At 45.1% G+C, this 10,674-nt stretch overlaps 1 protein-coding gene across 2 annotated transcripts; it reads right to left on the reverse strand.

The window, feature by feature from the left end:
- Positions 1-7: 7 nt before the first annotated feature.
- Positions 8-10,511, reverse strand: kcnq2b (potassium voltage-gated channel, KQT-like subfamily, member 2b). Of its 2 annotated transcripts, XM_061932477.1 has the most exons (19): positions 10,137-10,511; positions 8,978-9,125; positions 8,779-8,869; positions 8,583-8,709; positions 8,333-8,508; positions 7,607-7,732; positions 7,382-7,492; positions 7,210-7,305; positions 7,039-7,133; positions 6,899-6,967; positions 6,790-6,819; positions 6,645-6,724; positions 6,368-6,571; positions 5,886-5,933; positions 5,711-5,819; positions 4,085-4,216; positions 3,893-4,013; positions 3,652-3,827; positions 8-3,576 (listed from the first exon to the last, which is right to left on the reverse strand). In XM_061932477.1, the coding sequence occupies exons 1-19, from the start codon at positions 10,267-10,269 to the stop codon at positions 2,943-2,945; spliced, it is 2,706 nt and encodes a 901-aa protein (XP_061788461.1). In that variant the 5' UTR covers positions 10,270-10,511; the 3' UTR covers positions 8-2,942. The 2 variants fall into 2 exon arrangements, with proteins under 2 accessions (XP_061788461.1, XP_061788460.1); XM_061932476.1 differs by having other exon boundaries at positions 7,382-7,732.
- Between the last annotated feature and the right edge of the window lie 163 nt (positions 10,512-10,674).

The raw sequence follows: 10,674 nt of genomic DNA on the forward strand, positions 1-10,674 counted from the left end.
TGAGCAATGAAGAAGAAACAATGCAACTTTTAATGTGAATACAGGTGAGTACAATTGGTCACACGTGGAAGCCACTGTAAATAAAACACTGCTACAATAACATTGACTGGACGTGACGACGCTACCTGCTGGCCATGTGTTGAAGTGCAGTGCTGGTGACAATCTAATTCCATTCCTAAATAGTACAAGTGAACTTAATGGCTGACATGCTGCATGGATTGGAAAACACGTACAAGTATTGTATATCATTAGGGTTATGATGATGTAATACCATGGATATTGCTGTGTTGTAGTTTGTCAGTCGCTGGTTTCACGTGACCTCATACACGAGTATTGTTAGCATTAGCTTTTTTTTTTTTTAAATTCTCCATTTTACACTAGTACTTGTCAATATATAACATTTGGAATTAGGGTGTGGAACTTGTTAGCATTAGCGCCACTCTTTAATATATAAAGCCATGCTAAATTAGCATAATATGAGATTATAATAGCCGTTAGAATTGGTTTTAGTTCATTTTAGTGCTGCTAGCGTTAGCGGGAATCCGCGACATCGGCAGAAGGTTAGACTGATTGAAAAAGCTTCTATCACGGTTTTTTAAAATGTTTAGATAAGAGTTTGTTCTGTGTATTGGCGCCACCTTCAGGCCCGTGTGACATGACACCGACACAGTTAATGGCGACAAGCTCGTCTTTGTGTGACAATACGTGTAGCAGATATGTGGTGTGTAGATAATTACAAAGTGTATTTCATGTGGAGAAAACCAGTGTCAACCAATCAGGAGTGAGTGTATCCCTGCTGTGAATTAATCGGGAGTGAGTGTATCCTGTCAGCGCAGTCTGCCTGTGAGCGAGACAATACAACTATATTGCCAAAAGTATTTGGCCACCTGCCTTGACTCACATATTAATTTTAAGTGCCAACCCATTCCTATCCTGGAGCATTCAAAGTTCCTTTCACTGGAACTAAGGAGCCAAGCTGGTCTCCTGAAAAACAACCCCACACCATAATTCAGACCTGGGCAAATTAAGGCCTGGGGGCCACATGCGGATGAGTTTTTCAATCTGGCCCGCCGGACATTCCTAAATAATTTTTTTACATCTTTAAGTTAAAAGTTAAGTTAAAGTTAAAGTACCAATGATTGTCACACACACACACACTAGGTGTGGTGAAATGTGTCCTCTGCATTTGACCCATCCCCTTGATCACCCCCTGGGAGGTGAGGGGAGCAGTGGGCAGCAGCGGTGCCGCGCCCGGGAATCATTTTTGGTGATTTAACCCCACTTCCAACCCTTGATGCTGAGTGCCAAGCAGGGAGGCAATGGGGCCCATTTTTTTATAGTTTTTTGTTAACTTAAGTTTTTTGTTAGTTTTTATAGTCTTTGGTATGACTCGGCCGAGGTTTGAACCCACAGCCAACCGATCTCAGGGCGGACACTCTAACCACTAGGCCACTGAGTAGGATGGAAAGTGTAGCTGCCATTATGATGTACAGTCATGTTTTCTAGTGACCGTCTTCAACTATACTAAGTATTTCAATGGTTGGAATCTGCGCTTATGGATGATATACCAGTTACTATGGTAATCTAATTAGTTACTATGGTAATCTACGTCACAGCAGCTCAGATGAGGCACCAAGCAGTGTGGGCGGGAAGCGTTTCCACAGACGCGGAAGGAGATTTTTTACAACAAAGTTCTAAAGCTTAGTGATATATGGAATAGAATAGAAAGTATTTTATTGATCCCTGGGGTAAATTCAGAAAATATCAGATTGTAGGTGGGTTTATTTTGTACCCTTCGCGTTCATATTTCACTGTTTGTTGCATTTTTTGTTGCGTTTAACTTGATTGTAAATTATGTCGATCGAAAGGGGGTGTGACATTCATATGTTGTCAATATTCAGTGTTTTATCGTTCATAGAAAAATGTACAATTCCATTACGTTTTTTAAGGCGGTCTGTCATAACGTTTTTAGCATTCAATCAGACATTATTGTGAGCTTTTATATTAGTGTTCCTAAAAATAGATATATCGGCCCCCAGACAAATTTTTTTCTCTAAATGTCGCCCCAGAGTCAAAATAATTGCCCAGGCCTGCCATAATTCCTCCTCTACCAAATTTCCCCCTTGGCACAATGCAGTCCGAAACGTACCGTTCTCCAGGCAACCTCCAAACCCAGACTCGTCCATCAGATTGCCAGATGGAAAAGCGTGATTCATCACTCCAGAGAAGGCGTCTCCACTGCTCTAGAGTCCAGTGGCGACGTGCTTTACACCACTGCATCTGATGCTTTGCATTGGACTTGGCGATGTATGGCTTAGAAGCAGCTGCTCGGCCATGGAAACCCATTCCATGAAGCTCTCTGCGTACTGTATGTGGGCTAATTGGAAGGTCACATGAAGTTTGGAGCTCTGTAGCAACTGACTGTGCAGAAAGTCGGCGACCTCTTTGCACTAAGCGCTTCAGCATCCTCTGACCCATCTGTCAGTTTACGTGGCCTACCACTTCGTGGCAGAATTGCTGTTGTTCCCAAACTCTTCCATTTTCTTATAATAAAGCCGACAGTTAACTTTGGAATATTTAGGAGCGAGGAAATTTCACAACTGGATTTGTTGCACAGGTGGCATCCTATGACAGTTCCAGGATGGAAATCACTGAGCTGCCGAGAGCGGCCCATTCTTTCACAAATATTTGTAGAAAGAGTTTTCATGCCTAAGTGCTTGATTTTATACACCTGTGGCCGGGCTAAGTGATTAGGACACCTGATTCTGATCATTTGGATGGGTGGCCAAATACTTTTGGCAATATAGTGCAGTTGACATGAAACCAGCTGTGTGTTTTTGCCTCACTTACGCCAGCTGATGTTTTTGTCATTCACATTTCTTCTATTATTATTATTGTTGTTGTTATTACAGTTCTGCTGGTTCTTCCCACTTTACACTACCCTATTTGTTTCCGGTCCAGGCCTGATCTGAGTGTGGCGATGGGGCACAGAGCTCTGAGTCTGAGTCAGACTCAGCCTGTGCGATGTATGGTCGAATGGTGGTGCAGCAGGAAGCCCCGCCCACCCCACGATGGTCCCCCTGGTTAGCGGCAGCTGAGTAGAAGCCGTTGTTGAGGAAGTCCAGGTTCTCTCTGGACTGCGAGATGGAGAAGCCGCTAAAGGAGTGTTCCAGCTCGTCGTGGTCTACGGACGGAATGGATGCAGAGGCGTCGCTGTCCAACTTCTCCTCCTCTTGTCTACCTTCTCCATCGGCGCACTCGGCCCCTCTCTCGGACCTCTCAGCCGCCCCGCGCTCTGCAGCGTTGTGGCGGTGGGAACGGTTCCCGCCGTGTCGTTCTCCTGCTGGAGGCGGCGGAAGTCGAACAAGCGAGGCGTCCCCCGTCGGGCTTGGTGTGTGGCCATGGCTGCGCTGAGGAGAGTGAGGGGCCTGCTGGTGAAGGTGGGAGCTGATTGGCTGCCATGAGGTGGAGGGGGTGCAGGTGGCAGTGTTGTAGTTCCTATGTCCCATAGAACTGCTGGAGCGGACGATCTTCGTCCCAAAATGACTTTTGTCCATACTGTCGCCTGGCAACACCCTAAGAAAACAAAACATTTTATTCCAGTTCTGCAAATTTCTGCTGTGCAGTTATGGTGCAGCAGCAGGTACTGACTGGAGGATCTTGTGACTGGACTGGCTCTTCTCAAGCTGCTCCACTGGACTGTGGTAGGGCGGCGCGGGTTCAGGCTCCTTGGATCCAAAGTAGGCGTCTGTCTCTGCCTGAGGGATTCCCATTCGCTGAATGTAGATGTTGACCAAGAAGTCCAGCTTTCTCTCCATGGACAGGACCTGAGGGACGTAAAGACAAATGAGAAGGGAAGGTCTGTCACCAGCACAACTTCGAGCAGTCTCACCTGCTTCTCCACCTTCCCCAGTCGTCCCATCATGCTTGGGTCTTCGGGTATTTCTTCGCCTGCTGCTTTGGGTCGGTCCTTTTCTGCGATTGGGGTTCCTCTGCCCACGATCTGGTCCACTCTGAAACCACGAGAAAGGAAATTCAGACGACCACATGTTGAATAGATGTCAGAAGTCTCGCAAGAGTCTACCTGGACTGAAGGTTCTTGATGCGTGCTAGCATGTCCAGGTGTCCCGCCGAATACTGCTCAATTACATCCATGACGTCATAGGGACGAAGACTCTCTTTAAACTTCCTCTTGGACACCATAAAGCGCATTATACTAGGACAAACAGGAAGTAGAGATTCAACACTGAGGATGGACTGGTCTCTCTGGACCACACTTGTGTCTTAGATGAACATGCTCAAAAGATTCTACACTTCATTGATATCTTTGATTCTCCTGCATTCTAGATTAAGTCGTATGTGAACTGGCACCTGATGATGATTGTGGATTGGTGTTGTGTTCAACAGCTGTCACTCGAAGACTTGTGTCCAAAGAATAAACTGTGGGCTAGAAAGTGTTTGTGGACCGTTTGTCCAGAATTAACAAGTGTTTATAGTCAGTTTGTCGAGAACTGACCGTTTTTGTGACCAGATGGTCAACATTGGACCTAGTTCTAAGTCTGCTTTCTGGGCAGATATGGAAAGGATCTGACTCCTCAGTGAATGGGCAACTTTTGGTGGACTGAATTGTGTCTTGTCTTCTGCTGAGAAGGTCCAGACCCCCTGTCAAACCAGGAACAGTGCTGTCATAAGCAAAAGTATTATGACAGCTACAGAAAGTGAAAAGTAATTATGATGTGCTTCACACACACACTTCCATTCTTCTGGTAGGACTTAGTACAATATATATGTCAAAATTCACAAAAGTCTTTCACTTAAAACCTCTTTATTCATGCCTTTATGGACACTGCTTTGTGCACTGGAAAAAGAAGAGTGTCTTCCTCAAATTGTTCTCAACAAAATGTCCTGTTTAGAAAGACCTACGTTTGATTCAGGAACAACCTCTGATTGATTACATACACATGTAAAGACTGGCGCAGGTGCAGAGGATGTCTACTAAACGATAAAATTGGAAGTGACGTGGCAGGAAACATAGGGCTAAAACTACTACAAAGAAGACGTGACAGAGATGGGAAATAGGAAACGACAACATGGATGCTAGCTAGGACGCTGTGTCTCAATTGGCACACTTGAGTCTTTTGAGTGCATAAGTGCGTCCGCATTGAAAATGCAGTGCACTGTCACTATCCAGATGTTGAACGCAAGTCAAAATGGTGTGTGTGCCCTGCTGGACACTTACAACTCTCAAAAGTTGCCATTTTGGCTATGTTGCGAATAGGGGTGGGACTACCAAACAAATAATTATGCCGCCTCATTTGAAGCATGTGGGTACAGACAAGCAAGGAAAAAGTCGTAACTGTTTGTAATTATTTTACAATTGAAAAGCGGTGCAAGAATCTTGTAGATATTTAAGCAGAGGAAGAGGAAGAGGAGCAACAGTAATGGACACTACACTGTCAAAATGTGCACACTTAGGAGTAAGTATATACTTATACAAGTGTACGGAAGATGTATTCCATTGAGACACAGAATGTCTGCTCTTACCCAACAGCTGATGGTGACCTTTGACCCTGGGTGAGCAAAATAAATGAAAGCAAAAATAAATGAAAAGGAATAAAAAGTAAACTGACTTCAGTGCAGCAAATAAACGGCAAGCAAAGCGATGATGAAGTGAATGAAATGGACATGAACGTTCTAGACGAGTCCATACCAGATGGCTCTGATGGTGACCTTTATGCCTGGCGTCAGGTCCTGCGAGACGAACTCACAGTGACAGCTCTTGTTGTCGTCGGCCAAGTCTTCTCCTGGTAGACTGGCGTCTGCAACAGCGACACGTAACTAGCTATCGTGCACGTGCGTGTATGCGTGGGTGCGTGCGCGCTAACCTGGTGAGCTCTTCTGTCTGAACTCTTCATCCTGCATCTCTATGAGAACTGACAAGACAAAATAACCTCAGCACCATCACAACAACAACAAGATGAATCATTACACTGTCCAATGAGAAACAAAGACGTAGACTTAGACTTATACTTCCTTTTTATTGTCATTCAAATTTGAACTTTACAGCACAGATAAGAACGAAATTCCGTTACATAAGCTCATGGTAGTGCAGGATAAAAAAGCAATAAGGTGCATATATAAATAGATAAATATATATAAATAATATATATAATATACATATAAAATAAATAAATATATATAAATAAATAAATAGATTACTGTACAGATAAATATATTGCACTTTTTCACATCCTCACTTCCTGCCTCCTTTTCTTGTCTCCTACCTTCATTTGTGGAGGTTTAAATGGATCAAAGACTGAATAAGACTAGTAAGGACAAATGACATAATGAGCTGTTACACACTTACCTTCAGAGTTCTGACGGGAAGCGGCTCCTCGGATCCTGAAGGCCTGTCTGGTTCTGCTGCGTTCTCCAAAGCTCCAGCTTTTAGGGACCTTACTGGGACTGTCTTCCAGACTGGGATCTATGCTGGGGGATCGTCGTAAGGCCTGAACACCCCCAGGGACACCAGGAACTCCAGAAGCAACTCCTGGTCCAACCACTGGGACCACTGGAAAAAGGAAGTAATTGGTTGATCCACTTCTTATCATTCCAAAGACTACCACTTTGTGGACATCACTTACCGTTTTGTGGAGAATTTTTTCCTTTGGTACCTGAACTGCGTGGAGATGAGAAGACTCTCTCCTTCAGACTTACCTTCTGACTGTGGGGACAGGTCTATGGTCAAAGAGTGCTTGTTTTACTTTCAAACTACTTTTGGACTCTTACCTAGGAGACTGTTCTGGTTGGACGTCCTTCCTGCAGGTGGACAAAGCAGACCCACAATTAAGTACAAAGTCCTCTGTGCTTCACATCGACAATACCAAAAACATCCAACCTGAATGAAAGTCCTGACTTGTTCTTCAGGTTCCTCAGAAGGTCCAGCTGATTGAGGGGAGGAATTAACCTGCACAGACACACGATGACACCTCCTGCTACCACGACCTGATCTTTGTCTCCAGGGGGGATTGCACTCACCTGTACATGGGGACAGACACGGTCCTCTCGTAATAGTCCCACGTTGATGTCAGGTCGGAGCGACTCAAATTTGTGGCGTACACCCTCCACGCCGCCTGGGCAGGGAGACATGGAAGGTTAGTTCTGCTGTGATGCCATACCTTAAAGAGTCCAAATGCGATAAAGTTGTACCTGAATGAGTCCAGCTGCTGGGTTACGTCTCTTCTCAAAGTGTTTCTGTCTGTGCTGCTCCTGAACCTTTAGAGCAAAACCAGAACCCAGGATGCCCTGACAAAGAACAAAATAAACAAGGAGGAGAGCAGGTCAGTCACTTGGCTAACCCAGGACACTCACATACACTTACAGCTGGAAGGGCAAAGAAGGACACTCCAATGAGAGTGAAGGTTGCTGCCAGCAGGCGTCCATTCCAGGTGATCGGGAACTTGTCTCCATAACCGATGGTTGTCAAAGTAATCTGACGGAGACAAAGAGCAATCAGATGTCCTCTTTGTGGAGGATGACACAAAACGACTAGTTTGTTGTCATGTTTAACTTTCATATTTGAGGACATGGTTCGTTTGACTCTCACCAATCCCCACCAGAGGGCGTCTGCGTAAGTCTCAAACTGCTCATTGTCTTCTTTCTCTGCCAAATAAACCAGGAAACTGGCCAGAATGAGACACAGAAAGCCGATGTACCAGGCAGTGATCAGCTCCTACACACACACACACAAAGTCCTTTATACATCTAGTTTCCTCCCCAGAGACATCATCATCATTAAGCAACCATCAATAATGTCCACAATCGATACAGTCCAACTCGCTGTGAGGGATAGCCGCATGCTGCTGTCCTGTGTCTCGACGAAAATTAGTATGCCAAAATTTAAATGTGACCGTCAAATGTAATGATATTTTTGTGAGGCAACCACGTAGCATCACACGACACTTAGTAACGTGGAGTCCAAACTTTTCCTAAGTGGCTGCGTCTTAAATGGACTACATCGTGTACTTAGTTCCGGAGTGTGCACATTTCGATAGTGTCGTGTTGTCCTTAATGTGTACTTACCTGGTTGTTCCGCTTCCCTCTTTCCGAGTGATTGTAACCAATTGTTTAAGCTCATGGCCAAGGTGGCACCTTTTGAGGGTAGTAAATGTCCAGCACAGCAGTTTTGAGAATGACATCCGAGTACTGGCATGGCACTGCATTTTGCCCTAATTTTGAGTGTGAACGCACGTATGCACTCAAAAGACTGAGTGTGCACCAATTGAAAGCCATGGTGTAACCTGTCGTCCTGGCATCAACGATCATGGATTACCTTGCTGTGGGCATACACTACGGAGCCCAGCAGCTTCCAGGTTCCTCCCCGTCGGTCCATTCGGATCATTCTGAGTATCTGAAGGAAACGCAGCGAGCGGATAGCCGAGGTGGCAAAGACGTTTCCCTGCGTCCCCGCGGCCAGCACTGATATGGACGCAATCAACACCATGATGTCTGCGGTCGGATGAAGGATCGGGTCAGTCGTCGCCGCCTTGGACCATGGAGATCACACGGGTGTCCATACTCACCGATGACACAGAACGGTTTCCGGGCAAATTTTAGTCGACCTCTCCAGCCTCTGTAGCGACAGCAGCACCCGGCAGCCCAGATACGAACCATGTACTCCACCCCGAACACCACGATAGTCACCACTTCCTGTTGACGACAAGACAGCCATGCTCTGGGTCAGAGTAGTGACCGATTGATGGCTCTGACAGACGTTACCAGGATGTAGAGAGCGTCCTCTGAGCTCTTCTCGTATTCTCGGATGGTGGAGAAGACGGACAGAACCAGACAGGAGAGGACCAAGAGGAACCTATAAGAAAAGAACACTTTAAGACAGGAAGCATCTTCTCTTTCTGAAAGTGATCAGCGTTTCCGGTGACAGATGTGAAATATAAGGACTTATTGATCCAAGACTCACACGTAGGCGTGATAGATGAAGGCCCAGCCTCGCGGTCTCTCCAGGACGTTGTACAGAAAGTTCTGCAGCCGCCTGTAAAGGGCGTTTCTTTTGGGGGGCTTCCTGCCTCCTGAGACGCTGCTGCGCTGCCGGCGAGGACCTTCATCAGCTCCGCAAAACAATAATTTGTGTTGTCAAACAACAGAGAAAGGGTGGTATTCACAGCAAGTCTGATACCAAAATGTAGCATAAGACACTTGATGGTCGACTTGGTGCGGTTCGGTTATCAATCCTTGTCACCTACGATTGTATAGGAACTTTTTTTTACATTCTGGAATTTTTTACCAGCATACATGTAGCAAAGAGGATATTGATAACATCAAGACGTCCTGGAGAGCGAGAGAGTTTCAGACGTCTTCATCAAACTGTAATCATCAACAAAGGCACTAAAAAGAGCCATACTGTATTTATTAGGGGTGTTCAATGATTTTTCAAATGAAGCATGAATATTCAATAGCAACCTGCTGGAAATTAATTCCCCAATTAATACAATTCTTGAATAGAAAATAGAAAATATACTCCAAAATGTAATCAGTGCAGAAAGCCCACGGACAAATACTAAAAGGAAATAAAAGACACAACTCGACTTGATACAGCCGAAGTAATAACAATTGTACATTGTTAAATAATACATAACATTCATTGACTATCATCAATTATGTATATCTAGGGATGACTTATGAAGTGTACAATTAAGGTAGAACGTTCTGGCCAGTATGTATTGTATATTTAGTCTCAATTTGCTTATTAAAAAAATTTTTTTTATTATTATTTATCATATTATTTTTAACACCTTCCTTTCTTTTACACAGGAAGTGAACTGAATTGAAACCTGCGAAAGGTATGTTGTGAATGAATGATCAGATTGATAAGCAATTGCTACTTCTTTTCAGATTGTGCGAATCATTTCTTATTTTCACAGTTTCAGTGCATCTGACTTAGCAACGCTAGAATACAATTCCATGAAAAAAATGTGAGATAAACTATAATCAGTCTCTATTGTACGGTCCGGACCAGGCTGGTCCAAATACTCTCCCGCTTTGTTGACTCGCGGTATTATCTCCTGACGTGACGTCAATGCACGAAACAAGCGGTAGCAAATGGATGGATGGATGTTTACCTGCAATGAGTAGAGCTCCATCCCTGCTGGACTCGGTCCCCCCGGCCTCCAGACCCACGAAACCGACCTTCAGCTTCTTCTGGTCGGCCTGGGCTCCTGGAAACACGCCGCCGTTCCGCGACTTTTGCACCATGACGGAAGGGAGACGAGCTCCGATGTTTACTGACTTCCGGCAGACACTCCTCTGACGGCGGCCCAGTCCGATTGGAGCATCGCGGAAGGATGGATGCAGAGTTGGGATGCTGAGGAGACAGGCTGCTGATCAGCAGATTATGTTGTCTCCGCCTCAGCGACTTCCCGCGCAGACAGGAAGCGGAATGACGTCACAGGCTTGTATTGACATAAAAAAACCTCCATCTCATATTTGATCAACGAGACAGCACGCAGACCACGTGCACCGTGATTAATGTCATACCCTTGGTCACCTTGCCAACGCCCCTTGGTTACCTTGACAACCTAGCTGCACCGAAGGAACAGATAGGAGATTGTATAAAAGGAAGACCATCTGAATTTGTCATTAATGGAGAGAGCCAATCAG

The sequence above is a fragment of the Nerophis lumbriciformis genome, linkage group LG38, assembly GCF_033978685.3.
Source record: "Nerophis lumbriciformis linkage group LG38, RoL_Nlum_v2.1, whole genome shotgun sequence".
Lineage (NCBI taxonomy): Eukaryota > Metazoa > Chordata > Actinopteri > Syngnathiformes > Syngnathidae > Nerophis > Nerophis lumbriciformis.